The following is a 24,836-nucleotide window of genomic DNA, read 5'->3' as shown; positions in this document are numbered from 1 at the left end:
AGCTTACAAGATTTGAAAATATCAGGTGGTATGGTTACAAAAGCAAGGCACTTCTGAATTCATTAGGAATTTTGGATGTGCACAGAATGCAGGACCAGTTCCTGCATGGTTACAGAACTGCAGTAAAGAGGAACAATTTTCAGTTTATGTGAATAAAGAATATATGGATCCATTTGTAAGACTGTCCCACATAATGAGGAAAAGTTGAGGTGCCTTTGCTGTTCTTTTGTTCCACTCTTAGTTTCTGTGGGGAACTTGCAAATGCAATATTACTGTCACTTTCTTTTTAAACAAACAAAACAAAAAAATGGTAATGGTTGCTGAAAATAGCAATTTCGGTCCCAGTTAGCATTGGGAAGATGCCAGGATTTGTTGCTCAATTTTATCCTACTTTTTCTACAGCAAATTACAGTGGATCAGTATTTGATTTGGGAGAAATGAAATAGCAGAGAGCGGCCCAAATTGAACTTAAGTGCTCCTGAACTTTGAGGGTGTTCAAATCTGGAAAGGAGGTGCTAGATTCCCTTTCTGAATATTAGATAAATCTGGAAAGGAAAAGTCAATTTCTGCTTCTGTGTCTCAGAAGTGGAAATTGAGTCACATCCTCCTGTGTGCCTGGTACTGTTCCTAAAGCTGCCCAGGTCCTCTAGTAGAGCCTTCCCTCTCTTACTTGTCATTTTAACTTCTCCTGGTGGGGTCCACATTCCTCCATTGCTAGGCTTCAGATAGAGGCACATTGTCCATTCATTCTACACAATTCCTTCTTTGGGGGCTGCCAGCTGAGACCACCAGCATCCCTAATCCAGTCTGGGGAAGTCTTCTGAGTGTGATATCAGGGCCAAAGCCTTCTACTCCTTATGCATACATGTTCCCCATTCACAATACCGCCCTCTTCTAGCAGCCAGCTCCCCATTCACAGCAAGCTGGTGCATCGGGTCTCACTAGCCCTGGCAGCTTCCATACTCCCTCCCCGTCCCTTTCCTCTTGATAGTGGCCAAGGGAATGCTGCTCCAGGGCCGACTCTCTAGGGAGGGAGCTGGCCAAGGAACTACAGCTCCTGGGATCTCTTGGGCTCTTGGCTTCTGGGCTGGATCTCTGCAGGCAGAGGATGAGAGTTGGAGCGTTGTTGCCTGTCTCTGGGCTTGGTGTGGGTGATAGAATGTAGCAGGGCCCTGGTACAGTATATCCCGGGAGGGGGGTGATTGGCAGTCTGCCAGTCTGTGGGGGAGTAAGTGGGGCTGGAGAGGTTGGTAACCAGTGTGCTGCTCCTTGCTCTCTCTCAGGGCCTCTTGCAGTGCTGCGGGATGGGAGGAGGCCAGCGTTAGAGGACTCTTCTGAGCGTGGGCCCTGCGCCAAGGAACCATTGGGTGTAATGGTAAACCTGGTACTGCTGACATGTGTTAGTGGTGGGTGTTTAATTGCAATGTAGACAACCTCAGAGCCCAGAACAGGCCTTTCCATTGGCAAAAGGGATGAAACCCCAGCCCCATCACTGTCCATTCTTGATCTGGTGCCAGGTTTCTACATAGGTATCAGGGATAGAAAGCTGGGATCAGGAAATGCACATTTTACCATACCCATACTTCCTACTCCTCTCTAGGACACTGAGGATTTAGAAGCTGTGTGGTTTTCAATCCTTAACTTTCCAGACATGAGGGAAACATGCTATTTTCTTTCCTTCATGTTCCCATTCACCTGTGTCATGTCTCACATGACTGCTCCTTGAACACTTCCTTGTGCTACCTTTTAAAAACTGGAGCTGCATCAAGGTTTGATTGTGTGATCTTTAGAAACAGCCATGAACTGTCTGGAAACCAAACATGTTTGCAATCTTAGTGTTGAACTGCCTCTCCCCATCACCTCCTTCCCCAAACACCTCCCATCTTCCCTAGTGATTTCAGAATGCAGCTCAAAATTACCCTTGTGGTTTTCATTAGCTCCCCACCTCTCTTCCATAGACATTCTAGCAACTTCACTGATCTGGTTCTCTACTCCCTTCCAGAACATAGTTCATATTACTAGTATTAATACTACTGTAACATCCTTGTCTCTGATCTTGACCTATGTAAATCTGTCCCCAGAATATCCATGCAGAATGCTGTTGCAAAGATCATTTTCCAGCCGTCGCTTTGACGATGTACCCCTCTCTTTGAATCCCTCCATTGGCTCCCTCTTCTCTATTGTGTCAAACATAAGCTGCTTGTCTTCATTTTCAAGGACCTTCATGGCCCATCCCCACACTACCTATCATGCTCATATACTATTGGAGGCGACTCCAGGCTGACCAAGGCTCCTGGTATGCCAGGGAGATTCCCATTTGCAACCAAAAAACTCCCGACTCCCAATTTAATGTTCTCTCCCTCATAAAAACAGTGTTACCCAGAATCACATGCATCAGCCTCTCTCTCTCTGAGTTAGTGAGAGAGACTGATGCACAAGAGTCTGGGTAACATAGGTGTCCTCTGCTCAGTAACTGCCAATGGAAATGTGTGAGGGGTGGGGTCAGCCAGGCTCAATGGCCAACGGCAGGGCAGTGGGTTAGATGTGGGAGATAGTGGGTTAGTGGGATAGATAGTGTGGGGCTGCAGTGGTGGTGGCACAAGGTGGAGGCAGATGTGTGGGTACATTGGTCTGTGTGTTAAAGAGGAGGTCATGCTCCATTCTCCCCCAGGCCTTGGCTGCAGCAGAGAGGAGGTAGATGAAGGTTCGGGTGGGGTAAAACAGCCCCACTCACCCCAGAACTCAGTGTAATTGTGGGGTTTAGGGATCAGGCAGGAACGTTCATCCCCCATTCTCTCCAGCAAGAGGAGGGAATCACAGATGAGGTCATGCCCGCTCCTCTTCCAGGACTCATTGCAGGAGGGCCAACACAGTTATGTTCTGCTGCAAATGCTCTGCTGAGCATGGACGTCATCTCTGCTTTCTTGGGTGTAATTGTGGCCCCACCTCCCTGAATGCTGCCTATGGCCCCACATTGAGGGAGTGTGGGGGCGGGGTGCAAGACTGCTTTCCTTGCTGTGAGTTCTATGGACTACGAGGCATGGGGTGGGGAGATTGAACGGGGGTAGTAGTGAAGGGGCTAGGGGATGGCAGTAGGCATTAGCGGGGCTGGAGGGGAGCAGTTGGGGGGAGGGAGCAGGATGTTCCCTGAAGTTAATTTGAAAATGTTGGTTAGTGTGGTAGACTCCCGCCTCCAATCAGCCTACGATGCCAGCCTCCATCAACCACTTGATAAATTGTCAAACAAGCCTCTCAGTGCTTTTTCCCATGCTGCCCCCACAAACATCTGCAAAATGATCTCATTAGCCTCCTTCAAAACCCTCCTTAAAACTCTCCTTGGCTGTGACAATGGTTAGGCCGCTGATGTGCGGAGACCACTGCCTGTCATGCCCACCACTATTGTCTCCATGTGCTCCCGTCAGTCTATCTGTATTTGTCTCTTGTCTTATACTTAGATTGTAAGTGCTTTAGTCTAGCGTCAGTGAGGACTGACTTTTTGTTCTGTGTTTGTACAGCACATAGCACGATGGGGTCCTGCTCTAGGAGCAGGGCTCCTAGGTACTATGATATCTAGAAAAATAATTCCTAGGGACAATTATCCAGATATTGGGTGGCCCGGACCAGAAGGTTGTGTGGTCATTCCTGCTGATTTCAGCTTATTCTTTAATAGAATCCTCTTAATTATTAAACCCTCAAGAAGTCTGGGCCCTCAAAAAATGAATGTTCAGAAGTTTGTCTGATTATTTGACTGTACAGAGATCCCCTTCACAAAGACCTGCAATCTTCCATCCCTAAACAACCCCCTTCCTCCACAGGTTCCCTCTACTTGCAGTTGTCTTTGGGGAAGACAAGGCTCTCTAATGTCTTCTGGGGACATCTCTACTCCCTAGAGAATTGAGGGATATGGGGCATCTCTACTCTCTTAAGGGAAAGGAATTCAGGGCTTTTCCCCAGTCTTTTCCCCCCACTTGTGACCCTTGCTCATATAGCTCATAATGGATTTATGATATTTGTGCACACAAATCATCTTCATACAGTATTGGGTATCCACCATTACAAATCAAGCCCTAAAAACCAAGCAAACATTACCAAGATTTCATTATGCCAATTACAGTGTAATATTGGCAGAGGAGTGGATGTAGAGCTGGAAACCCCAAAATGAATTCTATTCCTACCTCTGCTACTGCCTTGCTGTAATAATGGTCTACACCAGGGGTAGGCAACCTATGGCATGTGCGCCAAAGGCGGCACAGAAGCTGATTTTCAGTGGCACTCTCACTGCCAGGGTCCTGGCCACTGGTCCGGGAGGCTCTGCATTTTAATTTAGTTTTAAATGAAGCTTCTTAAACATTTAAAAAACCTTATTTACTTTACATACAACAATAGTTTAGTTATATATTATAGACTTATAGAAAGAGACCTTCTAAAAACGTTAAAATGTATTACTGGCACACGAAAATTTAAATTAGAGTGAATAAATGAAGACTCGGCACACCACTTCTGAAAGGTTGCTGACCCCTGGTCTACACTTATATAGTGTACATGTTTTGGGCTCAATTCTCCATTTCAATCGCGATACACTCGATGCAGAAGTGGGTGGGGGTTAGCATTGCCAACCCTCCAGGATTGGCCTGGAGTCTCTAGGAATTAAAGATTAATCTTTAATTAAAGATTATGTCAAGTGATGAAATCTCCAGGAATACATTCAACCAAAATTGGCAACCCTAATGGGGGAGGGGGGCCACGTCTGTGTGAGTGTGTGTATGTATGTGTATAAAACTGTTTTTAGTCACCTTTGTATCTCTTTCTATTCTCATTTCTTCCAGGCGTCTGCGTGGCTCCCAGTGTAAGGTAGAGCAGCCTCAGGGCTTCTCTAATTTATGCAGTGCTGTGCTGCACCAGCCTTTCAGGAACTAATACAGCAGCCAATAGCTGGAGTGCAGCAGCAGCACTGTGGCCACATCCTCTTCCCTGAGGCTATGCCTTCCAGCCCATCCCCCTCTATGCAGGAGCTGTCGGGGAAAGGCTTACATCAGCTCTACAATCCCTGGGGAAGCCCCTTGCCTGCACGTAGTCTCTCCAGTTCAGCCAGACTTCCAACCAGAGGAATAATGGCACATTATTAAATTAGGCCTCATAACACCTCTTTTGAGATAAGTAGATAGCATTACCCCCATTTCGCAGAGAGAGGCTACATGGCAAAGCAGAGCACAACAAGGAGTACAAAACAGTAATCTGCCTATGCCTGATCCACGAGTCCCTACCTTCACTGTGGCCCCAAACTTCAGGTTCAGCTGAGCCGTGCTTTGCACAGGACCCAAGGGGGTAGGGGCAAAGGTGGCTGTGAATCCCTTCTACATGCTCTTGATCCCTGAGGCCAGTTTGAGCTGCTATAACTGACTGCCTGCATTGGCCAATGGGGGCATAACATGTTCTGATAGTGCTCTCATGCTCCCAGCATGCCACCTATGTCAGGGATGACATAGGACCAGCTACACTGGTTCTATGCCACCTGCAGATTCCTCTACAGCAGGGGGATCCTCAGTTGACCTTTTAGTTGCCCTTAAAGCTGTACTGGGCCCCAGGGTGTGGCCCTGTGTCTCAGTTTCCCCATCTGACAAATGATTCACAGAGGTACCCTGAAGCTTGTCTAGCTCAATGCAAAACTGTCATTTGTTTAACTGTCACTATTGACTACAGGAGGCTTGTGGGAAGGTAGTTCCTAAACATGATACACAAAAGGGTACCTGTGGTTAGACCACTTACACTGTATGTTTCAGGGCACCCAATGGGACAAGTTTGTGGGAGGAAACCTGGACCGGAAGCACGGCTCAGTGCGGCAGCAGCATCCCCAGTCAGACGCTACACAGTGCATGTACAGTTTCTATAAATAACATACTGCTTCCAAGCTGCTGCACAAAATGAAGGAAGTGACTGATGAGAGGTTGACCAGCTCTGCGTTTGTGGCTTCAGACACTGGGCCCTATGTGGTGTGCGAAGCACAGAATTGCTATGGTATGGCTAAAACACAGAGATTTAGTGACATGCCCTGGGTCCATGGAACACATTGAGCCAGCCCCTCCGGTCTCGCTGAGCTGTGCTTTGCACAGGATCCAAGGGGGTAGGGGCAGGGTGACTGTGAACCCCCTTTACACACTTTTGATCCCCGGGGCCAGTTTGGGCTGCTGTAACTGACTGCCTGCATTGGCCCGGGGGGTGCACTAGCACTGTGCTCTAGCGGACTAGGTCTGATCCTGAGAGTCCAGACTGTGTGACTTGAGGCAAATTACTTAATCCCTCTGTACTTTTATTTACACAATTTAAAAAGGCCCCGCAGCGTAAGCTAAGGCAGCTCCAATTTGCACTTCTATTCTATTCAGATTGTTATGCCACACTCATCACTGTGTTATCTGAGCACCTTCCAGCAGTGCATTAAGCAATGTGACTAATACATGTCATGTGTTTGTTCCTCATCCTCTCCCGAGAGGGAGAAGCATGTGCAGTTTCTTGTTTCAGTGTTTTGTTTTTAAAAAAAAAGCCCCTATAGGGTTTGTGACAGCAGGGAAAAAGCCAGTTTCCCCTGGCTACATCCCCCTCCACCTTCGATCTGCTCCATCTCGCCTCCATTCTGCCTCTGACATGCCCCTGACACATCCTGGATGCCCTCTACCCTGGAGGGAGAAGGACTCCTGCAGAGGAGGCACAGAGCCCCCATGCACTGGGCACATTCACTGGGTGTGGCTTATGGCTGCCTTATGGCCCCCTTTGGGCTAGCCTAGTTGGTGCAAAGGGGAAGCTATTCATCTGGCCCAGTGTGTTCCACTGGGGTGGGTTGGGTTGTTTTTTTGTATGCACGCATCTCATTGATGGCTCGAGACCAAGCATAGAAAATTTCAATCCAACAGGAATTTGCCAAAGTTATGAGCTATAACGAGAGATGGGGTTATAATGGAAATTGCATTTCAGCCTTCGCTGTAGCACTCTCTGTCACATTTGCTATTCTAAGGAGGAATTACAGAACAGATCACAAACCACCCAGCTGCCAGGACTGTGGGAATAACCCCTCCTACCCAGACCTCAGCTCTGCTGTAGCCACGTTCCTCTCACAGTGGATCATTCTAGAATGAGATTACACCACCCGGCCACTCCTGTAAGGGAGTGAGTAGGTTGTTTCATGCTCTGGGCTTTTATCTTAGATTCACACAGATAGATTAGATGAAACTGAAGACAAATCCTAAGAATTCCCATCATCTCCCAGGTTTTTATATGGGTTACATGGCAGCTGTGCTAGACAAAACCCATCTTACTGAGAAGAGGTCACACCCATTCATTTCCAAATCTGGTCCCTACTGGGGCCATGAAACTGGGGAGTTCAAGATCTCACTCGAGGGGGTGGGGTGGAAAGATGGGAAATCAGAAAGTATTGGAAAGAGAGATTTTATTTCAGAGACATTATTAATCCATTAATCAATCTGTTTTAGGTACTTCTAAGGTGCCTTGGTATCACTGCGGTTTCTAAGCACCGGTAGCACAAGAGGAAACTAGAGTATTCTAAAAAGCACCATTAAACTGACAGGAGGACCTGGGCACCTGATAGGAACCAATACCTGGGATGGAGTATGGCCAGAACTTTAAACAATCTCCATGGAATTTCTGTTTAAATGAGAAAATTTACCATTTACCAAGGTTTTTCCAATAGTAGCTAAATATGATCCAGAAAGAGGAGACAAATTGTAAAGAAGTTACTAGGGAAGAGACAGGCTGCACTCCTGTCTGCAAGAGTCCATATATCCAGCAGTTTGGGAGCAAGCTTTCCAGCTCTCAGTGACCTCTTAAGTTTACACATACCTCTCTCTCCTGCATTCTGCTTGTGAGGCTCTGGGCCCCCAGTAGAGATTAAAGTCCTGCTGGAAGAGGAACATATACTGTAACTGCTACATGAGCAAAGAAATGGCAGTGCCCAGATCGCCCTTTGACAGCTAGATCACTATGGGAAGGACAGGATGTGGGGAAGCTAATGATTTCAGCTGTGTGGCAATGAACAGGGGAAATAAATCCAGTATGGGGCACAAAGGAAATTCCAAAGACACCGATTACAGTGTCTTCATAAGAGTGGTGAACCACCTTAGCAGCTCTGGCAATGGACCCCGAGCACTAAGACCACACCGAATCTGCATACAATTTTAAATAAGTCTACATAAAGATTTTAATCAGAAATAAATGCACACGGTTATTTTTAATTTAGAGAGCACTGTTAAATGTACAAAGCACCGTACAAAGCACATGGACAACATATGCTCGGAGGACTGCAGGGGAAGGAGTTTTTAGTGAGGAAAGTGCCATTGCTTCTCTGAGACCAAATTCTTGATGCCAGGGTTTTCTTTTGAGTTGGTCTTGAGCATTAGGAGTTGCTGGCTTGAGTCCATTAATTGGCTGCAGTGTTTTGATTTATTTAGATTCATAACAGAAAAGTTCCATTTACTGGAACTACCCCAAACTGCAGTCCCCATCACTGAATTCTAGAGTGCTGTCAGATCGGCCATGCAGCAGGCATTTACCAAGGTTCAGTATGTTTCCTTCATCAAATTTGGATGTGAAAAGAGCAGACCGTTAAAAGTCAGTCAACTTTAGCTGAACTTTGGCTTAATCTTTGAGTCTGCAAATTGAAAAGCATATATGCCCTTTGAAAGTACGTCGAGCAAATGAGACCTGGAATTTCTGGATCCATCCAGCATCTGTCTGACTCTCTCAGTCAGATATCTGGAGCATTTGTTGGGAAGTCAAAACCAAAAACCCATTGGTCTGAAGTTGTCCATGGAAAATACTTGCAGTTGCAAGCAAAAGCCTCAGATCCCCTGCAGCTTCAAAGAAAGGCATCCACTCCAGAAAGTTCCTCCACTTCCTCGAGCGGCAGGAAACAAAGGTCCCTGCTCCTCCAGGAGTTGCAAGCAAGTTCCCTGCTCCCCTCAAAGTTTACTATTTCAAAATACATTAAAATAATATTTTGTCATCTGTTGAGAGTCCAGAAGTGGCTTCAGGCTCCCAAAGAGTTCTGATCCCTTAGAGACTGGCAAGTTTTGCCGAGCTAGCTACAGAATGAGCCTTTTACAAGCTTTCTTGGCTAGCAACTGCTCAAACTCCTGGATCTGCTCTGTAGCTTTAGCACACACAGGAGTTCTTTATTCTCCTGCCCCCCAGACCCTCCATTGGCTCTCACCAGTACTCCACCCTTCTGGAGATATTGTGAAGCCATGGAGCCAATTACAGAAATAATAAGCACATCACAGAACTAATATGTCTTCTCTATTCCTAATTTCTAGGATATCCAGCCACGCTGGATAAACACATGAGCTTGATACTTTTGCTAAAATAACTAGCAGTAAAACAGTCAAATATATTACAATTTAAATGTTTCATGGTGAGTCTTCAATGTTAGCACCCTAAACAGAAGAGCAGGGCATCTCTTGGAGTGGCTTCCCGCTTATTTGCCTGCAGATGCAGGCAGTTATTAGCACTATGTTGGGTCACATTCTGAAGTCATTCTTCACAACTGTAAGGGCTACAAACTTAATATAGGTACAGAGAGGAAAACTTAAATTCTGCAAAACTGAGGTGTCACCAGAAGGCTGCAAGTTGTGTGCCACAATCTTATAAGCTGCAGATGTGACCCAGAGCCAAATAACCGCTTGGCATTTTTACCTTCACTTCAAAATAAAATAATTTAAAAAGGAACAAACACCAAAACAAACAGGAAAATTAACCCTGTCATTTCATCACCTGCCAGGTCTGAGATTCCAGACTGATCCATGTCCCAGCACACAGCTCCTTGGCTCCCACCACTCTGTGACCCCAAACATTGCCTGTCATCCCAGGAATGTGTTCCACCCTCCTCTTTGATTCAGTCACCCACACTCCCAATCGCTGCAGATGTTTCATGTGCCTGCATGGCACCATACTTGCCCAGGGACCGAGCCACTGCTGCTCCCTACCATACGTGCACTCTCTGATGCGACACTAAGTACGAGTTGCGGCTGAAGCTCTTCCCACACTGTGCACATTTGAAGGGCTTCTCCCCAGTGTGCGTCCTGCGGTGCCGGATCAGAGTGGAGTTGTCGCTGAAGCTCGTCCCACACTCAGAGCACTTGTAGGGTTTCTCTCCTGTGTGCGTCCTGCGGTGCTGGACAAGGTGGGATCTCTGGCTGAAGCTCTTCCCGCACTCAGGACACATGTAGGGCTTCTCTCCCGTGTGGGTCCGGCGGTGGATGATCAGCTTGGAGCTTTCACTGAAGCATTTGTCACAGTCCGTGCATTTGTAGGGCTTCTCGCCTGTGTGCAGCCGCTGGTGCGCGATGAGGTTGGAGCTGTCACTGAAGCATTTCCCACACTCAGGGCATTTGTAGGGCTTCTCACCCGTGTGGAAGTTGGCATGTCTGATGAGCCCCGAGTTCTGGTAGAAGTTCCTCCCACACTTTGCACACACATAGGGCCTCTCTCCGGTGTGATTCCTTTGGTGCTGCACGAGATGTGTGCTCTGGCTGAAGCTCTTCCCACAGTCTTTGCATTGGTAGGGTCTCTCCCCCGTGTGGATTCTCTGGTGCTGGATAAGGTGCGAGCGCCGGCTGAAGCTTTTCCCGCACTCGGTGCACACATAGGGTTTCTCGCCAGTGTGGATCCGCTGATGGCGGATGAGGTCTGAGCTCCGGTTGAAGCTCTGCCCACATTCAATACAGATGTAAGGCTTCTCGCCCAGGAGAGTTTTCTGGTGAACAATGGTGTCTTTGCGTTTCCTGAAGCCTCTTTCACAACGAATAGGTTTTTCCTGTCTCTCCTCCGGAGAACGTATCTCCTGCCTCTCACAGGCTTTGTCCTGGTCAGAACTCGGAAAAGCTTCCCTTATGAAAAAGTCTGATAATGTCCCAGGGGCTTCCACTGGCTTGGGACCTTCCTGCTGAGGATCCTCCTCCTCATTTTCATTCATGTTCCCATCACCTGCTGGAACAGAATGAGAATCCAGACATACAGCACCCCCTGCTGTTCCAGTCCTGGGCTCTCCCTCTCTTCACTGCTCTGCCAAAGCATTTTATTTCTGACCTATGCCTCCCCTTGCTATTCCTATAGATTCAGAGCTCTGGTACCACACCTCAGTCCAGATCTGCATCTGTGACTGTCCTGCGCTCTCTCTCTTCCACTCCCCACATATTTCCTCCAGTAGCCCAGCCCCTCAGAGAAAGAGGGTAAGAGCCTGATTCTGTTCTAATTTACACCAGTGTCATTCCAGTGATTTAATCTGAGTTGCCCTGGATTTACACTGGCGTAAATGAGAGAAGTATCAGTCCCACAGAATCCAGGCTCATGAAGCAGACACCTTGACTGCAAACAATGTGATTAGGCAGCTACACTGGAAGCAGCCTTCCCTGACACCTCTTATCTCCTGCTCTGAGACGAATGGGAAAGAATTCCCTTCATGGACCCTGTACACTGACTCCCACAGTTCCCCCGGTTCATAAATCCCAACTCACCACTCGCTGGTATCATGGGATGTGTTCGGTCCCCCTCGACACCCTTTCACTTGCACAAAGCACTGAGCCTGTCCTCATAAAGATTTTAAGGCGAGGGAAGTGAGAAAGGGAAAAGGAAGAGAAGCAGAATAGTGAAGACAAAGATGAGGGAGGTGAGAGTAGAGAGATGAGACGGAGGCAATAAAAAACGGGAGCAAGATCTGCTGAGGGCACAGAGCAGAAACGGAGAGCGGAGGAAGAGACACAGAAAAAGCAGAGGGGGCTGAATTTTGGGATCCTCACACCAGCGTTCCTAGGCCAATGCGAAACAATCGAGTTTAGCGGAGATCTGCAGGGAAGGAGACCTGCTAGGGGGACATGCAACAACCCAGCATTTAGCCCTCTCCGCTGCCTCCCCAGTGACCCCTCTCAGTTAACTGACAGCATGTGGGGCTACAAGAAGAACACCCCCCCGCCCGGGGCTCCCGGGCAACCCACATGCCCCAGCCTTGGTGACAGCGGAAGGGGACCCTGCCGGGCTGTAGCCGCACAGACCCCTAGGCGCTGTCTCGGAGCTGGTTGGTTTCTTTTTCTTTCCTTTCTCAGTCATCATCGCCCAGCCTTGCGAGCCCCTTTCTGCCGCAGCCCGGCCCCACGGGCACCAATTTCTTGCCTGTCAGCTGTTGTTTTCTCCCCACCACCACCTTCCCTGGAGCTGCATTTCCACCCTCTCCCATTATGGTAGCTCCCCCATCCCTGACTCACCTCGCCCACTGGCAGCAAAGAGGTGTATTTTATCCCCTTATGCTCTCTGGCAAGGGCCGGGGAGGGCTCATGGGAAGCAGGGATTGAGGCACTTTGGATACTAGATGCTCCCCCAGCCCCAAGGAGCAGACAACAGGCTCCAGGGTAATGGACTGCTGGGAATAGGAAGTCCCTTATTTCTGAAGTCCGCCAACCTCCCCCGTCCTGTCCCCCTGCCTGTAAATACTTCCTGCTTCTCAGTAGGCAACGGGGGAGTGCTGTGCTCTATGGTTGTAACCCTTGCATCCCCAGGCGAGAGGCAAGCATGAGGCTTTCAATAAAGTCAGAGGAGTTGGCAATTCTGAGCTACCTTTTTTTTTATTATTATCATGGGTAATGAATACGATTTTATGAAATCAGAAGAAACCTTGAGTCTGTTTCTTCAGCTAAGCAACAGAAAGCCTAGGCACGCATGAGAAAGTATGGTGTATGCAAAATAATCTATTAGGAGATTGTGACTTTTGCATTATTTGTTTTCACGGTGTGAAATAAACAGGTGTTTTCAGTCTGTTTTGCCATCTCCCAGGACTCAGTTGCGATGAGCCTGCAGCAAGTCATCTGTGAGTCTGCCAAACTCCACCAGTTATTGAGGGAGAGGGAACAGGTGTCCCTCTGACAACTGAGACAGGAGGACGAGGTCTTCCTCAGAGACAAGGTGGTAAATCTGAGCAGCATCAGAGCAGAACTGAACTCTGTGCAGGAATCTGTTTCTGAAGGAGAGGCCAGATTGCAAGAACAAGATCCTACCACATTTTTCAAGGTGAGGATCTCAAACTCACATTCCTATCCACTAGGGTTGCCACCCCTGAGATATGAAAACCCAGCATGTCCAGGATGTTTGTGAGCCCATAAAGTTGGACAGCTGGCAGTGTGTACTGACCATCCTTACAGATTTCCCAGGACAGCTACCTCAGAAAAGGGATGATCCTGGGAAAACCTGGAACACTGGCAGCCCTACTGTCCACATTCCACAGACACATCCACACCTCTCATCTATCTGCACACATGCCAACCACCCATTCACCCTTCAATACATCATATTCACCCACACTATGATTTTCAGTTTGGCAGAAAGCAGGTGATTGGGGCTCAGGGAAGGAGGATCCCTGTGCATGTGTCCTACTGCCCCACTACTGCTTGGGACTGAAACTGCCTGACTGTGTGTTTTACACAGCTAACAGCTAATGGAGAGCCTCCTTTCACTCAGGTGATAGAAGCTTTTGCTTTCGAAGCAAGAGAGTGGGTTTTACCCTTGCAGCCACCAGGAAATTCCAAGTGACCATGGAGTGCAGTAGCAAAGTTACAGCTGTGAAGACCTATGTGTCTTTGGATTTGTTCCAATATAACCAGTGCTTAAGTTGTGCCAGGGCTGAGCCCCGGCACCTCTAGGCTTAGTAGTTCATAGCCCTGGCACCTCTGGGCTTGCTACATCAATTATGAATGCAAAAAAATTATTTGGGTCCTAGCACCTCTTTCGTTACAAATTAAGGACTAAATATAACATATAACAGAGGATAAAAGGGGGAAAATTCCCTTCTCCCCAATTTATGTATATCTTTGTTATTATTATTAAAATCTTACTAGCTTTCACTGAAAGGCAGCCAAAACTGGTAACACCCTTTCTTCCTCCCCTTCCCTCTCTGCCCACCCTGTGACCTGATGCCCATGGGACATCCGATCCATCCTATCCCCATCTCCCCTTGTCCAGATGCTTCTGCTGCAGGCATCTGGGTTTCAGTCATCATTGAACTGAAAAAAATTGTATGGGAACCCCTAAACCAACTCCCAGTTTAACCTTTTAAGCAAAGTTCAGCTAATTCCCATCTCTTAGAATATCAGGGTTGGAAGGGACCTCAGGAGGTCATCTAGTCCAACCATCTGCTCAAAGCAGGAGCTATCCCCAGACAGCTACCCCAGTTCCCTAAATAGCCCCCTTTAGGATTGAGCTCACAACCCTGAGTTTAGCAGGCCAATACTCAAACCACTGAGCTATCCCCCACAAAGAAACAATTCCTAAGGGAGCACCTGGAATTGAACCAGGGACCTCTTGGTCTACAGTCAAATGCTCTACCACTGAGCTATACTCCCTCTCATCTCAGGTCTGGTCTACATACAGAAAGTGCACCAGTGTAACTTGTGTGAATACTGTTAAATTGGTTTAAGAATGCCTTATATTACTCTGTCAGGTGGGGCCAGTAGATTATAAAATGTATTGCTTGGACAAAAAGCAGAATTATCTATTAAGCAAAAGCAGAGTTATCATATTAATCTGTTGAAACCCTGGAAGGTACAGAAAAGCCTTTTCATCCACCCCAGGGAGGGAGGAGAGGATCTGGGGCCTCAACTCTCTAACCCGGTTGAAGGGTTGGGGATAAAGGAATTAATTTAGGAGAGAGACTTAAAATGGAGCAGGTGGGTTTCTGGAAATAATCTAGTCATTTTAATTTATGTTGGATTAAATAAACCCACCTCTGAAGAAACGGACTGAAAATTCTGCTGCTATTGGGAGCCATATTGAGTGTCCTGGCTGGTGAATTGGGCCCCACTGTCTTACACTCTGTCATCTTGCTCCTCCTACAGCAGCTCCCCTTTTGGATGGCCCTGAACATTTCAAATGCGTGTAGATGTCTTTTCTTCTCTTTGTTTAGCCCAGTGAAACATAAAGTCAACATTCAACCAATAGAATGAAATAGGACTTAAGGAAACAAGAGAACGACAAGGTACAAACTGGGTGCAAAATTCTTCTTTGTTGTATTGACTTTTCTCCAGAGAGGCAGACTTTAGCTGGGGGCTGCTATCCCATAACTGATGAGGCAGAATTAGGATGGACTAGGTGTTCCAGGTATCAGAGGGGTAGCCGTGTCAGTCTGGATCTGTAAAAGCACCAAAGAGCCCTGGGGTACCTTATAGACTAACAGATGTATTGGAGCATGAGCTTTCGTGGGTGAATACCCACTTCGTCGGATGCACGTCACATGCATTGTTATATTGCTGTCTGCAGGATTGTAGCTATGTTGGTCCCAGGACATTAGAAAAACAAAGTGGGTGAGGTCATATCTTTTATAGGACCACCTTTTGATGGAGAGAGAGACAAACTTTCAGTCTTACACAGAGCTCTTCTTCAAGTCTGGCTTCTTTAGACCTGAAGAAGCTCTGTGTAAGTTCAAAAGCTTGTCTCTTTCAGCAACAGAAGTTGTTCCAAGAAAAGATATTACCTCACTCATCTTGTCTCTCTTGTTATATTGTTGTCATTCCCAAAGGACCCAATCAGGATTAGGGATGTATTGTGAGAGGTGCTGTGAAAGCACATAGGAAGACAGTCCCTGCTGCAAAGAGCTTATAACAAAGTTGCGGATGTGCCACTGTGGAAGGACTGAGTGAGTTGGAGGGAAACAGGTTGACTCGTGGATAGGGGCTTTGCCGGTCACTGTATGCAGATTGGGGTGGCATGAGACATAGGGGTGGTCTACACAGGGGCGGCTCTAGCCATTTTGCCGCCCCAAGCACGGCGGCACGCCACGGGGGGCGCTCTGCCGGTCGCCGGAGCCGCGGGACCAGCGGACCCTCCGCAGGCACGTCTGCGGGAGGTCCACCGGAGCCGCCTGCCGCCCTCGCGGCGCCAGCAGAGCGCCCCCCGCGGCATGCCGCCCCAAGCACGCGCTTGGCGTGCTGGGGCCTGGAGCTGCCCCTGGGTCTACACCCAGCTGTGCAAACTGGATTGACCAGTATCCCTGGCCTGGGGACGAGCCTGGAATGCCAGGGATGACAGTTCAACTGCCGTGAGGGTTTAATGCCTGGTTTATTCCAGAGGCAGAGAGAGGAGGGGGCTGAGCCCTGGGTTGGTCAGCGTGTAACTCTCCCAAACCAGCTGGCCCCAGGAATTAGTGAGGAGGATCAAAGAATCTCAGAGAGGGACTGGAAACCAACAAAACTAACTTCTCCTCCCACTCCCCACTGCCCTGGACTGAATTTCCCACTTACCCTCAGAAACGTGGGGTGGGGGTGGGGATGTCAGGCCAGGGTAGAGCTTGGATCCCACTGCGAGAGGTAATGCTCAGGAGAGGATGATCCCTTGAGAAGAGCAGTGTTTGTCTGTAGGGCGTGAAGCCTGGGGAAGGGGCTCTGTAACAGGTGTATGGGTGTTGAGGTCTAGGGTCCATATTCTGGTCCCCACCCTGATCACTGTATGCCATTACGGCCGAGTATAGGGGCTGTGATAGACCAGGGAGCATTCTCCTAGTGCAGGCTTCGATGTAGGGGCTGTGCTGGAAGTGGGAGGGGTGTGAGGATTCTGGGGTCCAGGATTGTTGGGGTAAATTACAGCGGCTGCTAGGATTCCTCTACTTTATGCTGAGTGCCATTCCATTCCCTATAACTATGCTTTCTGTACAACACCCCTCTGGAGGCACAGCCCAGAATCTAGCCCTAGGGATCCGCACACAGAGCAGCTTCATGCCTCCAGGAGTTGGGTTCCTGTGAAAGTCTGGAATCCACTTCCCACTGGAGCAAAGGACAGAGTGAGAAGAAGAAACTAGAGACAAAGACACTGCACATAAATCTGAGCAGGAACCTCTAGGTGGCAGGAGAGTCTAGAGAGAGCAAGCACAAGAGAATCAGAGGAGTATCTTACTCCCCTTTACTGCACCAGCTGCTGGTTTTATTCTGCAGGAGATGATGGCTATGTGAGGAAGGGCAAGGAGTGGTTCTCCATGAGACTCACATAGTAGGAAAGGTTTGCCATTGGGGAGAAAGTACTGGGGGTATGGGTTACAGCTGGGGAGGGCAGAAAATGCAAAAGGCAAGTGCCCAGTTATTGGGGATCTGCCCCAGATCCTCAAAGGTATTTAAGTGCCTAAGTCCCGTTGATTTCAATGGTATCTAAATACCTTTGAAGACATGGTCCAATGTGCCTGGATTGAGAAGCACTAAAGAAAGTTGTCCTACATAGGAAGCTCTGCATTCAGGGCAGCTTCCTGCCTCACTAAATTTCCCCATTTTTCTCCAGGAGTTGGGTTCCTCCAAAGAACTGAAGTGCTCTTTACAACTCCACTTCCCTTGAGATCTCAGAGCTTCTTCAGCTAATGGGAAACCAGTTCCTAAGAACACAAACAACACTGTCTTCTCAATGGATTTACAGAATGAGAGGCGGTCTCCAGAGCACCTAGCCAGTGAAGATGGGGCCCAGTTCCATATCCATCAGGCAGATGGGATCAGAATCTGTGACCACTTCCTCCTAGGAAACTGTCCTGAAGGAGCTGGCTGCCCACTCCACCACACTCGCTATCCCTACCACTGGCAGTTAAGGCGGAGTGACAACAAAGCCTGGCAGAGTTTGAGTGACTCAGCTCAGCGGCACCTGGAAAATCTTTACTGCAATGTTAACAAAAGTCATGCTCATTTTTTGGACAAGTAAGTGACGGAAAAATTCCAGCCCCAGCATTTCCCAGCAGGAGGTGCTGTAAAGAACAGCACAAGAGAACTAGCTGCAGTGAGATCACTTCGACACAGGTCCTAGCCTTGTACAGTAGGAGACAAGGAAGGGAATGGGGCAGATGTTCTAGCTGTTCTAGCACAAATTGAGTCTTCCCTTACTGGAGGAACTCTAGGCAATGGTGAAGGAGCTCCGGCAGTGGTGAGCTCCCAGCTATGCTCCAATGCTAGCCACTATCAGCTGGTGGTGCTGAACAGACCGGTAGCACTGGCTGTGAGGAGTGCATAGTTTCTCCAGTCCCAGTCTTTCCCAGTGGAGGGAATTATAGGAGATGGTGGAGGAGTACTGCCTTAGGGAGATCACTCACTCTCCCAGCGGTATACATGCTTGTAACTGTTTATTTATTTATTTTTCCTCATAGCAATAATTCTTCTGGGAAACTTGCCCTGACTTCCTTGGAAGTGATAACCTCTGAGACCTATGACAAAGCGAGGCGTCTTTCCAACACCTGTGATCCACAGCAGAACCCCCATTTCCCCACACAATGGGCAGTGTTTTGGAAAAATGGTGATAAATGGATAAAATACGAGGAGGTGAGGGAAAGAGAATGAGGCCTCACGGTATGATGTACTCAGTGGTGAGCTGGAGCAGGTTCCCACAGGTTCCCAAGAACCGGTTGCTAAAATTAGACCTCCATGGAGAACCGGTTGTTAAAGGGCCAGGGGGTGGGCAAAGAACTCCGGTCTGCGGGCCGGACCATCCTGTTGCTCCCAGGATTCCCAGCTGGGGAGGCTGAGGCTCCCCCAGCCCTTCCCCCGCTTCCCCCCCAGCTGCAGCATGGCCAGCCGCCGGCATCAGCTGGGGAGCTCAGCTGAGCTCCGGAGTCATCCTGCTGCTTTGAGCTGCCAGCAAGGTAAGGGGGGAGGGGGCTGAAAGCTCTAGGGCTCCTGGGGGGCCAAGTGGGGCAATTTGCCCCAGGCCCTGCAGGGGCCTCCGGCCCCACAAGTATGTCTCCGCCTGCCCCGGCTCCTCCCCCGCTCCCCCCCTTAAATCAGAACTTTTTATAGGGAACCGGTTATTAAAATTTTGGCAGCTCATCACTGGATGTACTGGCTAGTGTCTTTCATGCAAGCTGTCTCCTCAAATAATGCTTCATTGCGATAAATGCAATTACATAGGATCGGTGAGGGGGGTAACTGCAGAAAGGCTCATCCAGCCACCAGGAGCTGCAGAAGAGAAAGCTGTTGTGTTGACTCTAGTGAGACTGAAGAGGCCAAGAGTTCATGGCATACACATAGAAGTTAGATAAAAGCATAAATACTCTTGCTGGAAGGTTGCAATCAAACACTACTTTATTTCATAGAACTCAGAATGATAGCAAAAAAGAACCCAAAACAGAGAGACACAAAGCTGTCCTCCTACAGACTGACTGCTGTTAGACGCAGATTACATGCACCCCTACAAAGCCCCATAGCCAGGGGCTGGGCAGACATTGCCTTCAGTTCCCCATCTCTCCTTTGGTAGATCAAAGGGCTGCCCAAGCAGATCCTGCCTCTTCAGTGGGGGGTGGGAGGATGGGCAGGAAAGCCAAGACTCAGGCGGCCAATTGAGCTACTGCACTTCCTTCTCCTTCCCTTTACCCTTCAGCAGCTGTAACAAAGGGTGCTGCTCCCATGTGTCCCACATACACCTGGACTAGCACATAAATGGTGTGAAGGAGGGCTGTTCCCAGCCCCTGCTAGCCCCTACCTGCTCCTCAATCTCTGGGAGTGACTGCTTGCCTGCTCCCTCTCTTCTTGCTGAGTATCAGGGGGAGGAGACATTAGTGCTGGTCCTGACCTTATTAATGCAGGATATTCAGGGTGAGGAGTGCTTGATGCTGTCCTGCCCTACCTCCTGCTGTTGTTTCGGAGCAAGGAGCAAGGGGCTGGTACAGGTACCTCCTTCTCCAGAGCTGCTGAGGAGCTTCTCACTGTGGCCTCTTCCTGAGGAATTCCTAAGGGGGCTCCGTCTCAGAACCCAAGGACTGGGTTTATGTTAGCTAGTGGAGGAGAGCTTCCAGAAGCCTCTAAATCTTCCCTCCCCCAATTACTTTTAAATCATATTTATATTGGGTATTTCTAACCATGGCCTCACTGTTTTCAAAGCAAGAGTCAGGGATACAGCAACCCTCTCGCTGTAGAGAGGGTGACTGGAAGAGCCGACGGCAGATAGGAGAGAGCAGTGGGCTGAGAACTAAGGCTGGTGGGATTCCGGGCATGAGGGGCCATTGCACAAAGGGGTAGCTGTCGTCAGTGAGAGAGCAAGAGCACAGCTCCATGGACATGACAGGAGGGAACCAGAGATGTCTGCATAGCTATGAACACTGTTCAGGAGAATACAGCTCTACAGTGTTAAATGTTGCTCTGACAATATGGCTGATGAACGCATAGACAGCAGAAATTAGGGTGTTTTGGAGGGTGGTTTTTTTTGCTGCCTAGAGAGGAGTTGCTCTTCTGCTCTGGCCAGAGCGAAGCCCAGATAAAAAATAGACAAAGATGTTCTTGAGTAAGGTCATGTCTACATAGAGAGCTTACAGCGGCACAGCTGTACCATTGCAACTGTGCTCCTGTAAGATCTCCCGTGTAGCTGCTCTATGCCAACAGGAGAGAGCTCTCCCGTCGACATAATTAAATCATCCCCAATGAGTGGGGGATAGCTATGTTGGTGGGAGAAACTCTTTCGCCAACATAGCGCTGTGCACACTATGCCAGCGAAACTTATGTCGCTCAGGGGGATGCTTTTACACACCCCTGAGCAACATAAGTTTTGCCGACATAAGTGGTAGTGTAGGCATGGCTGAAAAGATGGTTGGAGAGATGAGTGCTGATTTCTTCAGCAGTTTGCTAAGAAAGGGAAGGTTAGAGACAGGGCAGAGATTGGAGCGTGAGGGCAAAGAGAGTGTTGTGTAAGTCTTGGTCTATGCCTAAAACGTAGGTTGACCTAGTTACATCACCCAGGAGGTGTTAAAAATACACCCCCCTGAGACACTTAGTGAAGCCAACCTGAGCCCAGGTGTAGACACCGATAGTTGACAGAACAATTCTGCTGTCAAGGGGGTGGATTTACTACAGTGACAGAAAATGCCTTCTTTGCTATAACAAGTGTCTACACTGCAGTGGGGTTGCTGCAGCACCACAGATGTGCCACTGTAGCACTTGTATTGCAGACATACCCTAAGAAGGGGATGGATGAAGACAGATTTGAAAGTGTTGGGGAATGTAGCAAAAGCAAAGGAATGATGATAATAGGAGAGAGCCATGACTAAAGGAGAAGCAAGTGGGTGAAGAGAGACTGAGCATCTGTATGCAGACTTACTGCCCTCAAACTCCCAGAAACTATGGGGTGGCATTTCTCCAATGAAATGCTAGAGTGCTATTGAGGGAGCACTGTGGAGGCATACCTGATTTTTCCCTTATCCAGTTTATCCTAACATCATATCCCCACCTCTTATTCTCTCTGAGCTCAGCCCATCTTCAGTGATCTCCTCTCTGCCTTTGAGGAGGACAAGGAATTGCACAACTTCGAGCTCCGGGGCAAGCAGTACAGCGTGGATTTGAAGAGGTTTGTGCAACATAGCATGGAACGGGGATACGTTCGCCACATCCAGCACCGGCCTTCCTACCGATCACTCCTCAGTATGATGCCATACCTGCAGTACGTGACTCTACTGGCAACAATGCTCCTACAGGCATTTCAGCAGCCTGTAGGAAAATAAATGTTCCCCTCTCGTTATCTCCTTAGGATGATCCCAAGTAAAGCCAGTATACCCTCCTGTCCTACTCATGACATCCCTGGGGAAGATCCCACGGATGGTTACTATGGTCCATACCCTGCTGCTTGGATTCCACAGCCAACTGTTGATCAGGCTTTCCTGCAAACGGAGGTGATGCCATCAGAAGCTGCATACCACTCTACTTGTGTTCTCTTCCACCAATCTCTTCCAGAGGATGAGGTCCTGGTGCTGGCAATTTACAGGATCCGGAACGAAGATCTCTGGCAAAGATATACCAAGTAAAAAGAGAAGTGGATGTAGTTAGAGACAACAGCCTTGGAGTGTGAATTGCAGTGCTTGTGCCCAGGGTTAAGCATCCCACCATCCTCAGAGGTTGGGAATATGAATGTGGAGCTATAGGGTGTGGCTCCTACACACAGAGGCAGGGACTGTAAATGCCAATGCCATCAAAGGATAGGAGTGTGAATCCCAGCGCTAGCGCCACAGAACCTATTGTGTTCGAGTGTCCCAGCTTCCTATATACTTATGTGGTCCCCATCACCACAGTATTTGAGCACATCACTATTTTTAATGTATTTATCCTCACAACATCCCTGTGAGGTAGTCAAGTGCTATTATTCATATTTTATAGATGAGGAACTGAGGCCCTGATCCACAAAGATATTTAGTTTCTTAGCTTCCACTGATTACAGTGGAAGATAGGGGCCTAATTACCTTTGTGGATCTTGGCCTAAATGATTTCTCCAACATCATACAGGAAGTATGTGGCAGAGCAAATCCACAGTCTGAGACTAGCACCCTAAGCACTGGACCATCTTTCTTTCTGTGTGAATAGGAATACTGTTATCAGTCCTCTAGTCCTTGGTTCCTGCTACATTCAGAGACTGAGAGCAAAAATCTTACTACTATTGATTTGAACTGTGGGTCACAGCGCACGAAAGCAAACATATTTGTTCATTAATAGGCACTTCCTTGTGCATTAATTGGTTGCTTCATCTACACCAGAGTGTGCTTCTCTCTGCACTGGGTGAATCCTAGTGCCCTGCTGTAGATACACATTGTGCATATTGATTTGATGAGTGAACAGTTGTGCATTACTGGATGGTGCACTCATCTGAGTGCGTATTGTTGCATGTCTCCATCCATGATGGCGTAATTAGTGTGTTAAGGCATGGATTTTGTGGGTAGATGTTTATTTGAGTGCTTTGAGTTCTCAGCTGGAGAGCAAGAGACTGAACCCTAGTTCCCTGGAATTCAAGATTCTGCTACTTATCTTTTGCATAAGTAAGAGTTGAGGGATGGGTGGGAGGGATTACTCTTCCTGGTCTCCCTGTGGACCTTCAGCATCACCCCCTCAGGGCAGAGACTCTAACCTTCTTCTATTTCTTCTTTGCTCCCAATTCAGCCGGAAAAAAATCATGACTTGGGGAAGAACAAAGCTTGAGAAACAACACCTGGAGAAGCACCTCTTCTTTGGAACCTCAGCCAGAAATGTGGAGCCCATTTGCAAGACAAACTTCAGCCAGTTCCTCCCAGAACAGCACAGCCCTATTTTTGGCCAGGGCATTTATTTCTCATTGAGAGCAGATTATTCAAACCGATACTCCCGTGCAAAGAAAGGTGGGATGCGCTACATGTTCCTGGCCAAGGTTTTGGTGGGCAAGACTGTGGCTGGGAGAGCACATTACCGCCGGCCTCCAGAACAGGGGCCTGGTGGGCAACTCTATGACTCTTGTGTCAATAGTGTGACCAAGCCCCAGGTGTACGTGGCCTTTGACAACTTCCAGTGCTACCCCTACTTTCTTATCCACTACAAGCTCCTCTCTGACCCTGTGGTGCTGTACAGCTGATGGCACAAGGAGGAGGGGCTTTTCTGCTCCCTCTGAATCATCAGAGTTGGTTTTAGTCCTTCCCATTCCTTTGACCTATGCTCCTTGTAAAGGACTTTACAAACTATTCCTGGGCATACAGAGAGTGCTGGCTGCAAGTACATGTAGGCTGGGATTTTCAAAGGTGCCTAAGGGAATTAGGAACCCAACTCCCATTGAATTAGAATGGGAATTTGGCACCTGAGTCCCACTCAAATTCAATGGGAGTTGGATACCTAACTCTTAGAGTGGGATTTTCAGAGGAGCCTTAATCCTTTCAGTATAGGAAAAACATACCCTACTAATTTCCACAGCATTCCTCCACCACCTTTTTGAATTCTCATTGATGATCCCCTCTGTTCTTTCCCACAATCCACATTTACCCACCTCTGACTTAACCCTGGTCACCTTCAATTCATTTCACCATCCATCTAAATAAGAATGGCTGTGTAAGATGTCCCTTCTGGATTCCACTAAAAAACAAACAAACAGCATTTTGTACATTGGCCAGAAGGAGGCACTGTTGCATGAAATGAAGCCATTCTTTCCCCTCCTGATCTCTGGAGGGTCTTGTGGACCATGATGTGTTCCTCAAATACATTAAAAATGCCACCCTTCTATTTATATGAAATATCAACACCTTCCTCTCTCTAAAAACACTCCTCCGCATGTGAGTTATCTGTCAGTAATGACTGTTATTCAGTGAAGCCAGCTCTTAGTAATTGCTACATTTTCTTGTATTAAACACTTGTTTAAATTACTACTACTATAGTGGCTTTATTTGTTGGTAAGGAGTTTTCTTGCATTATTAAAACTAGAGAAGTGTTAATAGTTAATTTACAAAATGTGTGTGTGTGTCAAATTAACTTCTGTATCTGATGGGGGGAGTCCACAGATTTGGGCTTGTCAGGGTTTCTAGTGGGTCAGGACTTGCTCCTGGCAAAAAAGTGTCTCACACCATCTTCCCCCTTGCTGCTGGAAAACCTCCATGGTTCTCTTGCACTGGCCCCTCCTACCTGATCCCCATAAAACCTCTAGAAAGCAGCTGGTTTCAAGCACCTCTTCCAGCAACTTTTGGTGCTAATCACCTACACTGTTTTAGCAAGAAGCTGGGGGAGGTAGGAACTGTTCATTTTTTTTGTGGGTTCACCTGTTTGCCACCTCATTGAAATAGCCTCCCTCTAGAGTTTATTCATTCAATCAGGGCCTGATTCTGATACCCTTTACTCGTGGTATGAACCTTATTCTATCACTTCAGTGGGATTAATTAGGGATTAAGGCAAGTAATGGCCATTGTGATCACCTTGTCTGATCTTCTGCATAATATAGGCCATAGGAATTCCCTGAACTAATTCCTTCGTCAGCTCCAATAGCTGTGATTGAACTAAAGCATATATCTTAGAAAAAACACCCAATCTTGATTTTAAAATTGTCAGTGATGGAGAATCTGCCACAACTCT

The 24,836-nt window shown here is 48.0% G+C and overlaps 2 protein-coding genes and 1 non-coding gene across 6 annotated transcripts in view; 1 reads left to right on the top strand and 2 right to left on the bottom strand.

Moving 5' to 3' along the window:
* Positions 1-24,144, top strand: part of LOC123354406 (protein mono-ADP-ribosyltransferase TIPARP-like) — a 41,178-nt gene extending 17,034 nt beyond the window's left edge. For 2 of the 4 annotated variants that reach the window (XM_044996482.1, XM_044996464.1), the window contains 5 exons: positions 17,308-17,711; positions 18,155-18,326; positions 21,242-21,429; positions 21,517-21,786; positions 22,914-24,144. In XM_044996482.1, the coding sequence (XP_044852417.1) occupies positions 17,428-17,711; positions 18,155-18,326; positions 21,242-21,429; positions 21,517-21,786; positions 22,914-23,358 (1,359 nt within the window). In that variant the 5' untranslated portion in view covers positions 17,308-17,427 and the 3' untranslated portion in view covers positions 23,359-24,144. Of the gene's footprint in view, positions 1-15,590; positions 15,680-16,066; positions 16,350-17,307; positions 17,712-18,154; positions 18,327-21,241; positions 21,430-21,516; positions 21,787-22,913 lie in introns of those variants that run through there. The other 2 variants (XM_044996490.1, XM_044996473.1) reach the window with 2 other exon arrangements.
* LOC123354433 (zinc finger protein 239-like) lies at positions 7,468-12,165 on the bottom strand. The gene has a single exon (XM_044996519.1). It carries the CDS (start codon positions 10,976-10,978, stop codon positions 9,986-9,988), a length of 993 nt encoding a protein of 330 aa, XP_044852454.1. The 5' UTR covers positions 10,979-12,165; the 3' UTR covers positions 7,468-9,985.
* TRNAY-GUA lies at positions 14,319-14,390 on the bottom strand. The gene has a single exon. It is a non-coding gene; the product is annotated as a tRNA-Tyr (tRNA).
* Positions 24,145-24,836: the final 692 nt, after the last annotated feature.

Source organism: Mauremys mutica, chromosome 1 (assembly GCF_020497125.1).
Source record: "Mauremys mutica isolate MM-2020 ecotype Southern chromosome 1, ASM2049712v1, whole genome shotgun sequence".
Classification (NCBI taxonomy): Eukaryota; Metazoa; Chordata; order Testudines; family Geoemydidae; genus Mauremys; species Mauremys mutica.
Note: the sequence above shows the minus strand (reverse complement) of the source record. Positions and strands in the feature narration are given on the sequence as shown.

Bases quoted from the DNA above. Each gene is read 5' to 3' on its own strand.
- LOC123354433 (XM_044996519.1), bottom strand. From the start codon at position 10,978: ATGAATGAAAATGAGGAGGAGGATCCTCAGCAGGAAGGTCCCAAGCCA.